Source organism: Rhinatrema bivittatum, chromosome 7, assembly GCF_901001135.1.
Source record: "Rhinatrema bivittatum chromosome 7, aRhiBiv1.1, whole genome shotgun sequence".
NCBI classification, from domain to species: Eukaryota; Metazoa; Chordata; class Amphibia; order Gymnophiona; family Rhinatrematidae; genus Rhinatrema; species Rhinatrema bivittatum.
The window spans coordinates 78,545,597-78,566,408 of record NC_042621.1 but is presented as its reverse complement, the minus strand read 5'-3'; the positions used below and the strand labels follow the sequence as shown (position 1 = coordinate 78,566,408).

General features: G+C 42.9%; 1 protein-coding gene across 5 annotated transcripts in view; it reads left to right on the top strand.

Annotated features, from left to right (window-relative positions):
• The window catches only part of RPGRIP1L (RPGRIP1 like), a 375,908-nt gene that overhangs the window by 203,103 nt on the left and 151,993 nt on the right, over window positions 1-20,812 (top strand). For all 5 annotated transcript variants that reach the window (XM_029608561.1, XM_029608562.1, XM_029608558.1 and 2 more), the window contains one exon: window positions 2,189-2,641. In XM_029608561.1, the coding sequence (XP_029464421.1) occupies window positions 2,189-2,641 (453 nt within the window). The remainder of the gene's footprint in view (window positions 1-2,188; window positions 2,642-20,812) is intronic.

Below are 20,812 nucleotides of genomic sequence, written 5' to 3'. Positions count from 1 at the left end.
ATCTTGTTTTTCACGTCATTTTCCTGAGGCACATGTACTAACGCTCCTCCTCCTTTGAGCTGGCACTGCTCCAGACCCTTTTTCTTCTGGCTTTCTGCAGCAGGGCTTCCGGAGTTATCCGGTGTTGGCCCAGAGACCCAGCAATTCATTCAGAATCCCGGAGTCTCCAGGCCAAATCCAGAGAGTTCCCAAGTATTCCCACAGGATGACCAAAACAAATTAGCAGTGATGCAGTTCCCCTCCATCAATCACGCCATCTCACCCTTCCTGTACTCCATCTAATGCCCCCTCTCTTAACTTGCTCCCCTCTCTCAATCTCTGTGTCTCTCACTCCCCAGCCCACCCTATCTCTCTCACCCAGTTCTTTTCCCATCTCCTAGTTGATTCTCTGTCATCCGCTCCCTCTCACGCCATCTCCCATTGCCTCCTCCCTCTCATCCTCTCTCTCAAACCTTCCAGCTTCATCTCCTTTCTCCAACTTTTTTTTCACATCTCCATTCTTTTTCCAACTCAGTTGATCTTTTGTCATTCCTTCTCTCTCACTCTCCAGAAGTAATCCTTCCTCACCTTATCCAAAACAAAAAACCCTCTTGCCTCTCATCTCTTTCTTCAAATAGCCCCTCTTCCAAACACCTCACTGACCAGAGTCAATGATAACATTTTCCTTTGGGCTCTGGGCAAAAGGTGGATGATAACAGTGGGAAGAGAGAGCAGGCTGATGACAGGGGCAACATTTTCCTCTTGGTTAGGTTCAGTGGTTGGTGAGGGGAGGGCAGCAGTGAAAATCTCCACTGGCCATACACACAACTCTCCCCTTCTTTCATGGCTGGTCCCAAGCTGCTGCCGCATGCAGATTACATCAGGCCCTGCAGCAGCCCTGATCCCTCCATGCGCAGGGCTTCCTGAAACTACAGAAACCCATGCAAGGGCTGTGCCACTGCATGGCCTATGAGTGTGGGCTTATTTACAGGCCCCATGCTGACCTCTACTACTAATGCTGCTGGCACCTAAAGAGTACTTTCACTTGAGGCACTTGTGACCCCAACTGACGGATGTATGACCCCATTTGGGAAACCCTGCTGTAAGGCATGTGGCTTCTGTTAGCTAAAGCCTTTTGCACAACAGGCTTCTCTTCCTACCTACCTGGCTGACCCACTTACAAACTTTCTAAACACTTTTCCCTACTTTGCCTCTCACCAGATTTCTCTGTTTGCCACAAGTCCAACATGTCTTGTCAGCTGCACCCTCTCATTCACAGCTAGTTAATTTTCTAATGCAGTCCTTTTTTTTACTTTTTATAATCAGGATCAGCACTTTCTCCACTTCGGAGGACATTGCCAGGCCCAGATTCATTACCAATGCATGATGCTTATATGTAGTCTGAAACAACAACTCCTTCCAACTCCCTTCTCCAACAAGCTACCTCTCTGCAAACATCACTCCAGGGAACTTTTTATTTGTGGTCACACTGAGATTCAGGGTGGACTGGAGGAGGGTGTGTGTACATCATCATTCTCTCTTCCACACCCTCATCATACACTCTCACACACATGTCCTATCTTTCCCTCTTCCAGAAATAATCCTAGATCCCTCCCTTTCCCTAGCCATAGGCATACAAGGCTTATACAAGGAATCTCAGGAGAGAACAACCCTCTGCTTCGTACTCCAGCCTCTCCCCTAACAGGTAGCTTGCAGGGGAGGGAAAGGGCTGAATGAGGCAAAGGCTGCAGCAAATAGAGCAGAGAAAAAGAGCCACTCTGTTCCCCAGTTCAGCTCCTTTTCTCCTGTCTTGTAGGGAACAGGAGGGGAGGGGGAGAATTTTGAGTGGACAGAGCAGAACAAACCAAAGAAGAGCTATTCTGCTCCCTAATCTAGCCCCTCCCTTCCTATTGTTTTACCCCTCTGGGTTACAAAAGCAGCAGCCTCATGGTGCCTGCTGACAGTGGTACCTATAGCCCGGGCCATTTTATCCATAGGGTCGCTACTGCTCTGGTGGGCAAATATGAAATTAAGTAGAATTCTTTCCTAATAATAAATTTGGTCATTAATCTATGTATCCTGTTCTTGATATCTAGTTTATATTATTTAAGTTCACTGTTTTATTCTCCATATTATTTTATAAAACTGTTCTCCAATGAATTTGTCAATGATATTACATGCTCTGCTTCCAAACTTTTATATCTTGTAGTTCAACTGAAGGATATTGCCTATGGTACCAAGCAATACAAATTCAAACCAGAAATGGTGCCAGATGATCAAGTTGCAGAATTTGATGAAACCATTCACTTGGAACGAGGAGAAAATCTATTTGAAATCCATATTAGTAAAGTGGTATTCTCTTCTGCAGCTGCAAAAAACTTTGGTGATCGAGAACCTGCAACATTCTGCACTTATGCATTCTATGACTTTGAGCTCCAGACTACTCCAGTTACTTCTGGGCTTCAAGCAACATACAATTTCACATCTCAGTATCTGGTACGGGTAGATGACTTCTTTTTGCAGTATGTGCAGAAGAGCACAATTAGCTTTGAAGTTCATCAGGCACATGGCACAGATTATGAAACAATTGCTGCATGCCAGCTGAAATTTCATGAAATCCTAGAAAAGAATGGTAAAATCTTCTGCACAGCACTTCTGGTTGGTAAGTATAAAGATATACAAATGTATTTATTTATTTATTTTTAATTTTTATATACCGACATTCTTGTATAATATACAAATCATATTGGTTTACATTAAAACAGAAGATGCAGGAAAATATTCAGAGTTAGCTGGATAAGTTATCTGGCTAACCCTGGTCAGCCCATAGGGCTGTCCTAGAGTTAGCTAGACACATTTATATTTGAAGCAAAAAACCTGCAAGGAAGTCAGTTGGACCATCAGAAAATCGAGGGGTGAAAAGGGCACTAAGGGAGGACAAGGCCATAACAGACAGATTAAATTAATTCTTTGCTTTGGTCTTTACCGAGGAAGATGTAAGGCAGAAATGATATTTATAGGTGATAATTCAGAGGAAATGAAACAAATTTCAGTGAACTTAGAAGATTTAGTAGGGCAAATTGACAAACTAAAGAGTAGCAAGCCATCCGAACCAAACAGTATACATCCGATAGTGCTGAAAGAACTGAGAAATAAAATTGCAGACCTACTGTTAGTTTACAAATTACTATCATTAAAATCAGCTAGAAGATTGGAGGGTTGCCAGTGTTCTACCAGTTTTTAAAAAGGTTTCCAGGCCTGATGTCAGTACTGGTAAAAATGGTTGAAGCTACTGTAAAGAACAAAATTACTGAACATATAGATAGACAAAATCAACATGAATTTTGCCAAGGGAAGTATTGCCTCACCAATTTGCTACATTTTGTTGAAGGTGTGAATAAATATGTGGATAAAGGAGAGCCAGTTGATATAGTGTATCTGGATTTTCAGAAAGCATTTGACAAAGTACCTCATGAAGAAATAAAAATAGAATAAGAGGCAATGTTCTGTGGATTGGAAACTGGTTAAAAGATGGAAAACAGAGAGAAGGTGTAATGCCACACCGACCGTGGCTCTCACTCTTGGCTGGCACACCTCTCCTCAGAGCAAGGCCTAGGCTCAACAATCCTCCGCACCAACTCTAACATCCCACATCAGTGTGCGCTCTTCATTTATTTAAAGGGCCGCCGGTGGAAACTCTGGAGGGTGCCCTTGGATGATGTCACTCGCCAGGGTACGTAAGCAGAGGCCCGGGCTAGTCCCCTTTCCTCTGCAATGGGTCTTCCTGCATTTTCACCAGTGCAGTTTCTTCTGCCTCATTCCTATTCCTGCCATGCTTCTGCCTTTCCCTTCTCCTGCCTTGCCTTGCTCCAGCCTTGTCTTTCCCTGCCTTGCTTCTGTTCTTCCTTGTCCTTATTCCCGTCGTCCGAGCCCTCTGACTGATCTCTCATTGCCTAACCTATGCCTGGATTCTGCTTCTGCTTGACCTCCACCTGCAGCCCTGATCCATGCCTGATCACCAAACCTTCTTGCTCACTGCTTGCCCCTACCCATAGACCACTCTTCTGCTATGGAGGTTCGCCTGAGTCCTGCTGGCCTCTGAACCCAAGGGTTGAACCTGCAGAAGAAGAGGCTGATATAGATGAGACTCTTCTTAGTCCCAGCCAGTAGCATGTCTGCCTGCTGTCAGTGTGGATGCAGCCTGTTCCCATGAGCTGGGTAGTACCAGCCTTGCCACTGTTCAAGTACTCACACTCCATGACAATAGGACTAAATGGTCAATTTTCTCTATTTTGTAGTACAGATCCATGGGGCACTCCACTATTCATCTTACCATGGGATAAGCAGCAGGGAATCTATCAACCTTTTGGGATCCTGCTAAGTATTTGTGACCTGGATTGGCCACTCTTTGTTGGAGCTGAGTAGCAGAAGCACAGCGCCGCTGGAGAAAGCACCGTGCTGCCGCCAGCCAGAGAAAGAGCTGAGCCGCCAGAAACCCCAAGCACCACTAATCGCTGACTGACTGAGGGAGCTGCAAACTGATCAGACCTGACAAGATGCCCAATGCCTCCAAGCTGCTACTCTCAAGGCTGGCTGGGAACAAAGAGAGGGCAACAGTACCCAGGTCCTGGTCCCAGTCCCGTCCTTTAAACAGGTTGCAACATTATCAAGCTGTGACTGCTTCCTACTTTCCCCCTTCCCTTGGACCATGACATCGGTGTGATAGTGGCATCAAGATACAACACAAGCTGGAGAAGGGGAGGAGGACTAGTGGGGGAGACAGTTGAGCAGAGGAGGTATGATGCACCACTGCCAGAGTTCCACTTGGCACTGGGTTGCAGGAGTCCTGCACATATGGTGCCTGCTTACAGGTGGACTCCGGCACGGGGCATGGGCCCAAGATTCCAGATCTTGACTCTCCGCCCCCACAGCATGGATGACACCAGGAGCTGACAGAAAAGAGTAATCTTCTTGGGAAGATTAAAGCTCCCAATTTGGATGATTTTGAGAAATCAAAGCACTTAAGATATTTAGGTCTCTGCTTATGCGGCATCTTGAAAAAAATGATAGCACTTTAAAGTGAACTCTAAAAGAAATTGGCAGCCATTAAAAATGACACAAAGTTGGAGAAATATGGGAATAGCATTTCAAGTCATACAAGATTCTAGCTGTTGTGTTTTGGATAGCACTGTATTTTTGGTGAGAAGTAATTACTACACAGATCACCGTAACCACAGATTAATCAAACTAGCAAAATTGGGACTATTCATCCATTTTCAGCTGTCATAAACACCCCCTTTGAAGAAGGTTGCCTGCCAGAATGCCTAAAACAAGCAACTGTAGACCGACCACTAAAGAAACATACCCTCAACCCTAGCAACAAGATTTCCAGTCAGTTTCAAAACTCCCGAATCTAGGCAAAATCATTGCGAAAGCAGTACTACTACAATTATCAGAATTCCTGTCAAAGGCAAACAACCTTAACCAATTTCCATCAGGCCCCTCTACAGCACAGAAACAGTACTAAGATTCTTCTTTGACCATGGATAATCATAGGGCTGATACTTGATTCTTGGCAGCATTTGATTCTATCAAGCATGGAATTATAATCTTCAAATTAAAGGACCTAAGGGTGACAGGAAACGTGCTAACTTGGTTTCAGCTTTCCACCTAAATCAAACCATCAAGTTGCCTCGCAGGACTGACAGTGAACGCCGGCTCCACGCACTGGACTGCAAAAAAGGCCTTTGCGTACTGTAAGAGTAAAACGCATTCTGAAAACAGGGCTTCTCAGCTGTTTGTTTCCTTCAGCCCCAATGCCCCCGGACTCCGGCGTCTAAGCAAACTATGTCCCATTGGATTTCACATTGCACTCACTTCTGCTACAGTAAGATGAGCAAGCCTTACTAGTTCGCCAAAGGCACACCAAGTAAGGGCAATGGCAGCTTCAGTGGCTCATCTTTGCAAGGTTCTTTTACTGGACATCTGGAAAGCTGCCATGTTGTTATCACTACCCACTTTTACATCTCATTACTTTCTTGACCAGCAGGCCGCATCAGTCGCAGCGTTGGGCAGGGCTGTACTGCAGTCAGTGATAAGATAAAGAGACTGTCTGCAATACAAGTAAGTTGGGCGCTTAGTAACATTGTGGAATAGGGAACTTTTCTATGTTCCATCCAGCCTGCACTATCAACTTTCAGCTGGGGACTCCCAGACAGCATGGCTAATTCAGCCTGCTTATCTTGGGGGAAAAAAGCAAGTTTGCTTACCATAAACGATGTTTTCCGTAGATAGCAGGATGAATTAGCCATGCTGACCCGCCCATCTCCCCAGAGAGTTTCCAAACGCAAGCTTCACAGAAACGCTATGATATAGACTGAGGAGAAACATGGAGTTGCGTGGGAAAGGATGCGCAGCCGCACACAGAGCAAATCTCTTTGATCTTTGAGACGCTCCACCTCGGCTGCCCCGGAGGGACATCCCAGACAGCATGGCTAATTCATCCTGTCATCTACAGAAAACACCGTTTAGGGTAAGCAAGCTTGCTTTTATTGTAATCTGCTTGTGATTTAATAACTGTATCCTCTGTGTCCTCTGCAAATCTGATTATCTGATTTGTCTTTCCCTTCTCCAGATCATTTATAAATATATTAAAAAGCACCAGTCCAAGTACAGATCCCTGAGGTACTCCACTGTTTACCTTTCTCCACTGAGAAAACTGACCATTTAATCCTCCTCATGGTTTCCTATCTTTTAACCAGTTTGCAATCCACAAAAGGACATTGCTGCCTCCTGTTGCATGACCTTTTCATTTTCTTAGGAGTCTCTCATGTGAGACTTTGTCAGACGCCTTCTGAAAAACTAAATACATTAAATCTGCTGGCTCACATTTATCTACATGTTTATTAACCCCTTCTGTTTGCTTTTTTGACTGCTGCAGCACACTGAATCGACGATTTCAATGTGTTATCCACTACGACGCCTAGATCTCTTTCTTGGGTTGTAGCACCTAATATGGAACCCAACATTGTGTAACCATAGCATGGGTTATTTTTCCCTATATGCATCACCTTGCACTTATCCACATTAAATTTCATCTGCCATTTTGATGCCCAATTTTCCAGTTTCAGAAGGTCTTCCTGCAATTTATCACAATCTGTTTGTGATTTAACTACTCTGAACAATTTTGTATCATCTGCAAATTTGATTACCTCACTCATCATATTTCTTTCCAGATCATTTATAGATATATATTGAAATGTAAGGGTCCCTGAGGCACTCCCCTGCCCACTCCCTTCTACTGAGAAAATTGTCCATTTAATCCTACTCTCTGTTTCCTGTCTTTTACCTCGCTCACCTATGAGTCTAGAAAGTTTTCGATTCTCGGTGAGGCGGGTTGAATGTGACCCCGCATCGTGCCTCGATTGTCCATATTCTGGCATTCTTACAAGAGGGCCTGAAGAAAGGTTCGGCGTGCAGTTCTCTCAGGGTTCAAGTAACGGCCCTAGAATGTTTGTGGGGCAAAATTGACGGAACATCCCTGGCGACGCATCCAGATGTGGCGCGTTTCCTGAGAGGGGCAAAACAGCTGAATCCTCCGGTTCTTCCAATGTGTCCTTTTTGGAGTTTGAATCTGGTTCTCCAGGGCTTATGCGGTTCTCCATTTGAGCCTTTGAAACAGGCCACCTTGAAGGATTTGACATTAAAGACGATCTTCCTGGTGGCTATCATGTCGGCACGGCGTATCTCGGAAGATTCAGGCATTGTCGTGTAGGGAGCCCTTTCTCCGGATATCGGATTCCTGGGTATCTCTTCGGACGGTTCCCTCCTTTCTGCCGAAGATCGTGTCCGAGTTTCATTTGAATCAGACCGTGGAGTTGCCTGCCTTCACGGATTTGGAAAAGACTTCACCTCAGGCTCGCGACCTACGACGGTTAGATTTGCGGCGGATTCTTCTGCGCTATCTGGAGGTGACGAATGATTTTCGTTTGTCTGATCATCTGTTCATCTTACAGAGTGGTCCTAGGAAAGGACATAAGGCCTCCAAAGCCACTATTGCCTGATGGTTGAAGGAAGCAATAGATTCAACATATATATGCCTTGGGCGCGAAGTGCCAGGAGGTTTAAAAGCACATTCCATTCGTTCTCAGGTGGCGTCTTGTTTCGCCGCAGGAGATTTGTAGAGGGGCTACTTGGAAATCACTGCACACTTTTTCTAAGCATTGCCGTTTAGACGTCCGTGCTCCAGATGGTGAGTGTTTTGGCAGTAGTGTTCTTCGAACGGGACTCTCCAGGTCCCACTCCATTTAGGGCAGCTTGGGTACATCCTAGCGGTCTGGACTGATCCTGGTACTTACAGGGAAAGGAAAATTGGGTTCTCACCTGTAATTTTCACTCCTGTAGTATCATGGATCAGTCCAGACGCCCGCCCATGGAATCTGGAGAATCATTTCTCTCTTTTTATTCTGCAGAATATTCTCAGTGAACAGTCTTTATGTTACTTATGGAAGTATTCCCTCCATGTACATAAGTTCCAGAAGTTAACAGTTTCTTTCATTACGTGGTTTGATATAGCCATTGGTTCTTATGTTGAGGTTATGATCTGTTTTCATTCTACTATGGTATGGATTATACTGAAGCATCGCAGGTGGCACACCAGTATAAGAGGGGGTGTATTTCAGTTTGTTCTCTGACTCCATCTGCTGGAAGGGAGACACAACCCAGCGGTCTGGACTGATTCATGGTACTACAGGAACGAAAATTAGCAGGTGAGAACCCAATTTTCCTTTTCAGATTAGCTTTAATGTGATTTCCTGTTCTGTTCAGTTTTCCCTAAGTGAAAATTGTGCTTCTTGTAAATAAATTATTTTAAATAAAAAGAATTTGTGTTGTACAGCTATGTACCACCAAATTATAAAAATAATTGCTTTCCAAATGTAACTCTTAATGCTTAGTCAAAGTAAAAAAAAAAATCCTTTATTACAATGAAAACATCAGTGGACTGACACAAATGTTATAACTATATTAATTTGCCAACTCACTAAAAACTAAAAAAACCCCAATACTGTATTAAGTCAGCAGAATAAAGGTCACCATTTTAATAAAGTCACATGCAAGTACAGAAGGATAGACATTTGTAGCTCTTAATTATATAAATGTCAACATCTTTGTTAAAAAAACAAAAAAGCAAGCATGAGGCGTCATTTCAGTTTTGCACCATTTGATGCCAAGTTCCTGTTAAAAGCTGATTGCATATTTGTTGATTAATAGATGCTTATAATGGGGTTTTAATAGCATATTTGAATGCTTTTTTAATATTTAGAAAACAGATTGGTCTTACATCTATTTGTCAGTTTCAGAATCTACCTGTTGTACCGAATATGCAAAAAGTGACACTGTGACATAGTGATTACCGGTAGATTTGAGTATAAAGCTCTAAATCTTGGAGACTTAGACTCTCAGGTTTGAATCCTATCACTGTCACAGTCTTTGAATGACCCCAGGCATATTTTCCTCTGCTGTATTTTCAAGTGTTTTTCATTGACACGGAATAGAATAAATATCTTTGAAAATAGGGCCGCCTGCGTGTAATTTCTTTTATCTGCAACTTCTCATTCTTTAAACACAATGAACAAAGAATTTAAACAAAGAACCCCAGTTTCCTACTCCCCCAGCTGCAAATATGAAAGCTTCCTTCAGGGATGCTTGGCAGAAGCGACAAAAACTTTGATCTGTAAGTATAGGTATTGCTTAAGAACCACATATGGACACCTCTTCCCTTGGCCTGGGGTCTGTGAGTGCTGCTTCTGTGGCACAATCAGCTCCAGTAATATTAGAAGTATATCGCAAACCCCATTCAGCTTACTTGGTGGTACATAGTACCAACTCTGATCTGCTGGACTAGTCCCAACTTTTTTTTTTTTTTATTGCTTTCTGAAATTTCCCCAGTTATGTGATGATGTGGGAACCTGTGCTCTAAAACTCATGCAAAAAAAGGTTTAGTGTACGTACTTAAGTAAAATTTTAACATGCACATTAAAATGCTGCTTAACAGGCAGTGCACTAAATTTTAGCCGGTGCACACCCAAAAATAGCTTCCGTAGCCATCATCAAGTCCAAGTATACTTGGACTTTCAGAAGGCATTTGACAAAATTCCTCATGAGAGGCTTCTAGGAAAAATAAAAAGTAATGGGATAGGTGGCAATGTCCTTTCGTGGATTGCAAACTGGCTAAAAGACAGGAAACAGAGAGTAGGATTAAATGGACAATTTTCTCAGTGGAAGGGAGTGGACAGTGGAGTACCTCAGGGATCTGTATTGGGACCCTTACTTTTCAATATATTTATAAATGATTTGGAAAGAAATACGACGCGTGAGATAATCAAATTTGCAGATGACACAAAATTGTTCAGAGTAGTTAAATCACAAGCAGATTGTGATAAATTGCAGGAAGACCTTCTGAGACTGGAAAATTGGGCATCCAAATGGCAGATGAAATTTAATGTGGATAAGTGCAAGGTGATGCATATAGGGAAAAATAACCCATGCTATAGTTACACACTGTTGGGTTCCATATTAGGTGCTACAACCCAAGAAAGAGATCTAGAAGTCATAGTGGATAACACATTGAAATTGTCGGTTCAGTGTGCTGCGGCAGTCAAAAAAAAGCAGAATGTTGGGAATTATTAGAAAGGGAATGGTGAATAAAATGGAAAATGTCATAATTCCTCTGTATCGCTCCATGGTGAGACCACACCTCGAATACTGTGTACATTTCTGGTTGCCGCATCTCAAAAAAGATATAATTGCGATGGAGAAGGTACAGAGAAGGGCTACCAAAATGATAAGGGGAATGAAACAGCTCCCCTATGAGGAAAGACTAAAGAGGTTAGGACTTTTCAGCTTGGAGAAGAGACAGCTGAGGGGGGATACGATAGAGGTGTTTAAAATCATGAGAGGTCTAGAACGGGTAGATGTGAATCGGTTATTTACTCTTTGGGATAATAGAAAGACTAGGGGGCACTCCAAGAAGTTAGCATGGGGCACATTTAAAACTAATCAGAGAAAGTTCTTTTTTACTCAACGCACAATTAAACTCTGGAATTTGTTGCCTGAGGATGTGGTTAGTGCAGTTAGTATAGCTGTGTTTAAAAAAGGATTGGATAAGTTCTTGGAGGAGAAGTCCATTACCTGCTATTAAGTTCACTTAGAAAATAGCCACTGCCATTAGCAATGGTAACATGGAATAGACTTAGTTTTTGGGTACTTGCCAGGTTCTTATGGCCTGGACTGGCCACTGTTGGAAACAGGATGCTGGGCTTGATGGACCCTTGGTCTGACCCAGTATGGCATTTTCTTATGTTCTTATCACTATTAGCATACATGTTACTCCATAGCACGATAGCTTCTATGCGCTAGCAGCACCTTAATGCCAAATAGCATGCACATGTTAAACTAAGCATATGCAGTCCTCTCTTCCTCATAGCTAAGCCCCTTTGTTACAGTCCTGTACAAAAGTAAAACTGGCATATGGGACTGGGTGTCAAGTGCTGAGGGTAGAAGCAGAAAGAGGAGGTGAGAGAAGAGAATTCCAGGAGAGGAAAAGCTTCTCCAAAAGCACATGCCTCCGGTGTCTGCCAGGGAAGAGAGAACTGGCACAGGAGGTTCCGTCAGCACGGTTGTATCCATCTCTCCTAGAAAGGGAAATCGGCCAGCTCTGATTCAGAAGGACCCTGGCATCCAATGATTCCCCCCCCCCCCCCCCCAATCACCACCACCTCATCTTTGAGCCCCCTGTAGTGCTGGAGCAGCAATGGCACAATGAGAGCTATTCATGCTGAAGCCTCACAATGCTTATAGTGGTCGTTAGACAGACTAACCACAAACAGCAATAGCCCTCATTATATGCCAGCAAAGCAAGTTCAGGTTACTGATATCACCATGTGTCCCATATCCCCAAATTACTCCTCCCCCCAACCTCTTGTAATGGACACCTCTTAAAAGAGTAGTACCAGGCATATAACGTGGTCCACCTTAAGATACCCCAGAAAGAGCTTTAAAGTTTTTTAATGTTCTTATATTTTAATTTTATGTATCTTAATTTTATTTTATAATTATTTATGTATGTGACCTTTGTAAACACCCAGAACTTGGGATGGTGTGGCCTTGAAATATTTAAATACAAATAAATAAATAAAGGGAAGTATGCTTCTAGGGAGTTGCCCTAAGCACTTGGATAAGAGTTTGGGCCCAGCTGGGAACTGTAGGCCCCAGGATAAGGAGAAGGCAGCATCTTCAACATTTCTGTCCTAATAGTGTGTTTAACCTTTATCTCATGAACAGCAGAAGGCAGCTCTTGCTACAAGTCTGTCCTAACTGTGAGTGCTGCAACTCTGAATTGTAGTGCTGAGGTACGCAGACTGCTTATGCTACTGTATTTTTCTGTACTATAAATAAAGCACTGCTGTATGAAGAAAAGGCTGGATTACAGAGTGTTCTGTCCTCCAGCTCTACTATATCTCAAGACCTTTCATGCCGTGTTACACCCACAGCATCCACACCACACAGAACTGGCCATCTCAGAGGGCCTTAGACCAGAGCTGGAAACACTGGAGAGAAGTATCCAACCTTGAGTGGGAACATAAGATTTGCCATACTCGATCAGAGCAAAGGCCCATCAAGTCAGTTATCCTCTTTTCAACAGTGGCCAGTCCAGGTCACAAGTAAAATGGCAGGATCCCAAAGGGTAGAGAGATTCCCTGCTGCTTCTCCTAAGGATAAGCAGTGGTTTCTGCAACGCCACCTTAATAAAGGTTTATGGACTTTTCCTCCAGGAGCTTGTCCAAACCTTTTTTAAACACAGCTACACTAACAGCTTTCTCCATATCCTCCGGTAACGAATTGCAAAGCTTATTTATGCATTGAGTAAAAAAATATTTTCTCTTATTAGTTTTTTTTTTTTATTTATAATTTATTAATTTTCTCAAAAAACATTTACATGTAATAAGAAAAGGAAAATAGTGTGTTACAAACATAATACATAATTCCATACACTTCAACCATTAAGAAGAAAAAATAAATTTTTGTAACTAACACATACAGACCCCATAATCATTGGGGAGCCTTTCTTCTAGAATTATTTTAAGGAAATTATAGAAATTACAAGAATTCCATAAACTTCGAGAGAAAAATCTATTCCATTATACCAAACTTTAACTCCTAAATAAGGGCTTTAAACCTCTCGGCCACTTTTATCTTGAAGAAAAGTTTCTAAATGTCCTGGGTCCACGAAAATAAACTTATTCCTTTGATAGGAAATCATACACTTGCATGGATATTTTAGAAAAAAGGTGGCCCCTAGGGCCAAAACCCTCTGCTTCATTAACAGAAATTGTTTCCTTTTGTGCTGGGTTACCCTAGACACATCAGGAAACATTTGCAATGTTTGTCCACAAAAAACATAATTTTTATTAAGGAAATATTTCTGGAGAACCAAGTTCTTATGACTCTCTAATGCAAATACAACTACTAATGTAGATCTTGATTGGATGTTATCCACCGATGCCTCTAAAAAAGATGTCAAGTTTGGGCTATCCGGTTGGAGTACATCCATATCACCATCTTTTTGTGTATTTTTTTTCACATTAGATATATAGTACAAGTTAGAAAGAATTATTTCTTCAGAAATACCCAAAATTTCTTTTGAGTATTTCTTAAACAATTCATTTGCAGATAACAATCTAGTTATAGGGAAGTTCAAAATTCTAAGGTTCTTTTTTCTTAATACATTTTCCACATTTTCCAACTGCCTATATATCATTACTGTATCTTTAATAAATACTGATCCTGATGCCTGAATAGTGGCAACCTGTGTAGATGTTATCCCATTAGATGCCTCTATGGCTTGCAGTCTCTTTTCATGTTCCTCTAGGGCTTTCTTAGTATCTGTAGCGAATAAGGTGGCTTGATTCATGGACTGGACTAATCTCCTGTCCATGTTGGTTACTGCCCTCCAAATATCAGTCGAGGAAATATTTTCCGGTTCAGGTATGTTCAGATCTAAAATAGGGGAGGGGTTAACAAAACCCTCTTTTGCAGTTATTACACCTCCAACTGCTCCCATAAACATAGACTGGACCGGATTATCCTCCCCTGGTGGTTTAGCCGATTGAATTGCCACACCAGGAGAGTCCAATTTCACTTCATTGGGCTCTCCTTCCACCAAGGGTGAAAAGGATGTTTGGTTTTGAGGAGGAGAGGTTCCGGAATCCCCAGATGTAAAAGATATCTCAGTAGCCAATTCTCTCATGTTTTGACTCACCCTCCGCTGAAGGTGGGCATCCATGGGTCCTCGGACTTCCTTCGACGTCGGCGTGGAGGTCTTAATTTTCCTCTTTCTCCCCATTTGCTGGTTCCTCTTCGAGGTGAAAACGCGCCCAGGGGCGCGCCCCTTTGGTGCGCGGCTTCGGCGCGCCGGCGGCTGCGCGCCGCTGAGGTGTCTCTTTATACCCACAGCGGGTCCCGCATACGTCGGGGGGGGCGGAGCTCAATCCCTCGCGGCTCCTTCCTGGTGTCACTCTCTCTCCTGCTCCTCGCCCTCGGCTCTCGGCACGGTAGGCTCCCGGGCAGGGTTTGTGGGTTAGGATCTTTTATACCCACAGCGGGTCCCGCAGACGTCGGGGGGGGCGGAGCTCAATCCCTCGCGGCTCCTTCCTGGTGTCACTCTCTCTCCTGCTCCTCGCCCTCGGCTCTCGGCACGGTAGGCTCCCGGGCAGGGTTTGTGGGTTAGGATCTTTTATACCCACAGCGGGTCCCGCAGACGTCAGGGGGGGGGGGGGCGGAGCTCAATCCCTCGCGGCTCCTTCCTGGTGTCACTCTCTCTCCTGCTCCTCGCCCTCGGCTCTCGGCACGGTAGGCTCCCGGGCAGGGTTTGTGGGTTAGGATCTTTTATACCCACAGCGGGTCCCGCAGACGTCGGGGGGGGCGGAGCTCAATCCCTCGCGGCTCCTTCCTGGTATCACTCTCTCTCCTGCTCCTCGCCCTCGGCTCTCGGCACGGTAGGCTCCCTCTCTTATTAGTTTTAAATGTACAACATGTGTCGTCCCCCCAAGTCTTTTTACTTTTTAAAAGAATAAACAACCGATTTACATTTACTCATTTCACTTCACTCATTATTTTATAAACATCTATCATATCTCCTCTCAGCCATTTTTCTCCAAGCTGGAGCCTAACCTCTTTAGCATTTCTTTATAGAGGAATTGTTCCATCCCTTTAATCATTTCGGTCAACATCCTCCTATACATTTTCTAATTAGGTTATATCTTTTTTGAGATACGGTAACCAGAACTGTACACGATGCTCAAGTTAAGGTTGATACATGGAGCATTATGATAATCTTAATTTTATTCTTCATTCTTTTCCTAATAATTCCTAGCATTCTATGTGCTTTCTTAGCTGCTGCTGCACACTGAGCAGAAGATTTCAACATATTATCAGCAATGACTCCTAGATCCTTTTTCTGAATTGTGATTCCTAATATGGATCCTTGCATTGTGTGGCTATAATTTGAGGTACTCTTCCCTTTACACATGTCCACATTAAATTTCATTTGCCATTTGCATGCCCAGTCTCCCTGTTTTGCAAGGTCTTCTTGCAATTTCTCACAGTCCTCTTGTGATTTAACAACTTTGTGTCATTGGCAAATCTGATCACCTCACTTGTTGTTCCCATTTCCAGGTAATTTATAAATGTTAAAAAGCAGTGGTCCCAGAACAAATCCCTGGGGCACTCCACTATTCAGCTTTCTCCATTGAAAATATTACCATTTAGCCCTACTTTTCTCTTTTCTATCTTTTAACTAGTTCCCAATCCACAGTAGGACACTGCCCCTATCCCATGACTTTCTAATTTCCTAAGAACTGTCTCATGAGGAACTTTGTAAAATGCTTTCTGGAAATCCAGCTACATTATATCAACAGGCTCATATTTACCCTCATAAAAATGTAGCAGATTGGTGAGGCAAGACCTCACTTGGCTAAATCCATTTTGATTTTGTCCCATTAAACTGTGCCTATCTATATGTTCAGTAACGTTTCTTCTTTATGCTAGTTTCTACCAATTTGCCTGGCACAGACTTCAGACTCACTGATCTGTAGTTTCTTGGAAGACCCCTGGATCCCTTTTTAAAAATTGGTGTTACATTGGCAACCATCCAGTCTTCAAGTACCATAGACCCCAGGGGTGGGCAAACTACGGCCCACAGGCCAAACCTGGCTCAATGACAGTTTTTCTGGCCCTCCTGTCTGTCAGATTTGCCCCATTGTAACTGGCCCGCTGGCACCTTGCATCAATGGTCGATGCCGGATGTCCTTTTAAAAATTGTTTATTACAGTGCAGACGTATAAAAGTGCCCGACTCTGGCCGAGTTTCGCTGCTCCTCAAGTGGTTGCCTCAGGGACTATGATAAAAATAACAAATATTAATACATATATATTAATACATACAACATATATAAATACTTAAATATCATACATGACTTAAAACAATACAAAACTGAGTAAAAGCACAGACATAAAATTATTGCGACTAAAATGGTGACAACATAAATACTGATCAAGAGCACATAAGGATTGAAAAATCTAAAAAAATATTTTGAGTGTATGAAGCCTGAAAAAATGTTTATAAAGGGGGTGTAAAATGGCTATATACGTGATATTTGTCAAAAAATGTATGTTAATTGCACACTCATACAAATCATATAAAAAATTGGTAAGACCCATATTAACCAAAGGACAAAACGGAGATAAAAATTTTTTTTAAAAAATGTAATTGATGTTTGTAATTACCTTGCTTGTTCAAGCATCGAACATAAAATGTTTATACATCAGCTGCATTAGAAGTAAAGCATCACCAGCCGGTGCGTGTCTGCAATAAATAGTTTTATATGTATAACTGTTTGTATTTGGAAAACATAAGTTGTTAAAATGGATCCCTTCAGATATGAATGAAAATAAAGACTAAAAAACAAATTTATCACATGTAGTGCAACTCTGTCTACTGAAAGGCTAAATAAATAAATATTGCAGACACGCACTGGCTGGTATTGGTATGATTGCTGCTTTGGTCCTCAGTGTGTGGAGAATTTGCCATTGTAAGTGCCCCCCCCCCCCCCCCCCCCACCGTTCATATTGTTCCAAAGGGGATCCCTCTGGTTCCCGGTTCTGATAAACACCAGTAATGTGGCCCTCTTTAAATAAAAGTTTGCCCACCCCTGCCATAGACTATTTTAATGATAGTTTACAAGTTACCAATGGCAGGTCTGCAATTTCATTTTTCAGTTCTTTAAGCATTCTGGGAAATATACCATCTGGTCCAGGTGATTTGCTACTCTTTGATTTGTCAATTTGCCCAATTACATCTTCCAGGTACACTGAGATTTGTTTTAGTTCCTCTGAGTCATCAGCTTTGAATATCATTTCTGGCATGGGTATCCCTCTTACATCTTTCTCAGTGACAATGCTGCATTGTGAGCATCCCTCCTAGTTCTCAACATCCACAACTTTTATGAGGGAATTATGGCTTAAATGCTGTAACTTTGTCTTGCTGCAGCAACTGCCTGGCAAACATGTGCATACAATCTGAGACCATGCAGAATATAGAACACATGAATTGCAACATTTGTGCACAATTATGGTGTTTGAAACTTGTGGGGTGGGCCGTTATTTTACAATAAATAGAACATAGAAGGAATGGGGAAAAGGCCATTTTGGAAAATGCCCACCTTTTGGGCCCAAAGCCTATGCGTTGCTCTGGGCCCCCTCTGCACTATTGATGTGATTATAAGTAAGGGGGGGGTCCAGGTGTGGGCTAGGGTGGGGGGTGGGCATCAGAGTACCTCTAGACCCCAGGTGGCAATTTTTGTGTCCAGGTGGGTTAGCGGTCCACTGTACCATCAATGCCAATTTTATTGAAAAGGGTGGAGGGAGGGGGGCTAAGGTGGAGGGAGGGGCATCCCAGCCTTCAGGGGCCCGTTTTTTTTTTTTCAGTGAAGGGACAGGGTTGGGGGGTGGGGGACGGGGCTGCCACCATTGGTACAAATTGTTTATTTACATTTCTAACAACTACTGGCAGTCTGCAAGGGCAGCCAGATGGTGGGTCTAAGTAGACCCTTGAGGGTTTTTAAAATTCACCGGGGGGGAGGGGGCAAGATGTTAAGGCTAGGCCATGGGTGCATCAAGACGTGCGCTGATGTCTCAATGCATCTACGGGAAAAGTTGTAGCTAATTTCTTGTCAACATGGCTTGCGAATGTTTTCGCAAGCCACATTATTTGATTATCATAGTTTTGGGTAGTAATAAGCTCAGTATGCATTTGCATGTTAATGAGCCCATTTAAGTACACTTGTTGCTGTGGCTCAGATAACTTGAGGAATTTGAAATATCTCTCACTATCCCTATGTTAGGCTATTTATCATTTGAAAAATGCTGTTTCCGCATGGTAAATGGCCTAACGCAGCTTAGTGAATGAGGCCCTTAGATTGTAAGTCCTCTGGGGACAGAGAAATAACTCTTGTGCCTGAATGTATCTCGCTGAGCTACCAATGAAAAGCTGTGAGCAAAATCTAAAAATAAAAATTCTATTTAGTATGCACGTGCTAAAGTTTTATTTGCATCTGATGCGCCTTCATCCTAATTTAAGTACAAACGTGCTAACATCTTTTCAGACCAGTTTAGTATACACACTAGGCATTTATGCTTAGCATTGTTTTTTGGATAGGTTCAATGCCCTTAGCATACTCACTAAGCATTAGTACATATCTCTCATGTTGTGTTGATATATAAATTGTTTTTCCGCAGATAAGCAGGCTGAATTCGCTATGCTGTCTGGGAGCGCCCCCTGGTGGCCCCATGTGGAAACTTCTCATAGAACGTTCAAACTTTGTTCCTGTATGCCTGCGCAGTGTCTTACCGCGTGACTGACTGTGTCTCCTCAGTTTTTCATTTTCCTGCACAGCAACAGTCATGGGCTCTTCTCTCTCCTGTTCTTCTTTCTTTTTTTCTCTCCTCAACTCACTTCATGAGCCCCAAAACAGCACTTTTCAGTGCATCCATGGCCCCAAAGGCGCCTGGGTTCAAATTCTGCCCATGCAGAAAAATTATGTCCGTCACTTATTGTTTTTTGCTTAGGGCCTGACCACAACCAAGCATCTTGCCGGGGCTGCAGCAGGATGTCACCCAGGGCTCAGTGGCAGCATGCTGCGAAGATTGTGAGGGAATCGGAAGGGGTCCAGACAGGCTCTTATGCCTTGACTCAGCACTCAACTCATTCTTCCCTGGGCTGGGAACCAGGCAGCCGGACGGAAAAAGAGGTCTTCCCCAGAGCCATCGACAAGTAAGCCTAGAGGGCTGAGACCTCGAAGCAGCCTGTTTTCAGCACTTGCCTGAAAAACCAAGGATTCATCATAAATTATGAAAATCCCAGCTCAACCCATCTCAAACTCTGCAGTTCATAGCAGCAATCATATACACACACCTCTGCAAGGCTTTTCTTCCGGAAGATGGGATATGAGCCTTTCAAGATCTCGTGTTACAGTTACAACACAACCAGTACCCCATGGCTCGATAGATTCTTACTATCCTGGGTCACATGGCAGCGGCGATGAATGTTGTCCCTCATGCATGTCTTCACATTCTCCACATGCATTAGGGTCTGAAATCCCAATGGTCTCAATGCTTTTATCTCATGTCGTCAACATTGAAACTAACCCAACCAATGTTATGGAACGTGTATTGGTGGCTACAGCCTGGTGTGTTGCAGTCGGGTGCACTTTTCCATCCCCCAACGCACCAGATATAGATGTAGATGTAGGTGAACCAGTGGATGTAATGTATTTGGATATTCAGAAGGCATTTGACAAAGTTCCTTATGAGAGGCATCTAAAGAAAGTAAAAAGTCATGGGATAGGTGGTGATGTCCTTTTGTGGATTACGGACTTGTTAAAAGACTGGAAACACAGAGTAGGAATAAATGGACAATGTTCTCAGAGGAAAAGGGTATACAGTGGAGTGCCTCAAGGATATGTAGTAGGACCCGTGCTTTTCAATATATTTATAAATGATCTGGAAAGGAATACGACGAGTGAGGTTTTCAGATTTGCAGATGATACAAAATTATTCAGAGTAGTTAAATCACAAGCAGATTGTGATAAATTGCAGGAGGACCTTGTGAGACTGGAAAATTGGTCATCCAAATGGCAGATGAAATTTAATGTTAATAAGTGCAAGGTGATGCATATAGAGAAAAATAAGCCATGCTGTAGTTACATGATGTTAGGTTCCATATTAGGAGCTACTGCTCAGGAAAGAGATCCAAGCATCATAGTGGATAACACTTTGAAATCATCGGCTCAATGTGCCTTGGCAGTCAAAAAAGTAGACAGAATGTTAGGAATTATTAGGAAGGGAATGGTGAATAAAATGAAGGATGTCATAATCCTCTATATTGCTCCATGGTGAGACCGTACCTTGAATACTGTGTACAGTTCTGGTTGCCACATCTCAAGAAAGATATAGTGCGATGGAGAAGGTACAGAGAAGGGCAACCAAAATGTTAAAGGAGATGGAACTGCTCCCCTATGAGGAAAGACTAAAGAGGTTAGGGCTGTTCAGCTTGGAGAAGAGATGCCTGCGGGGGGATATGATAGAGGTCTTTAAAAACATGAGAGGTCTAGAACAGGAAAATGTGAATTGATTATTTGCTCTTTCAGATAATAGAAGGTCTAGAGGGCACTCCATGAAGTTAGCATGTAGCACATTTAAAACTAATTGGAGAAAAT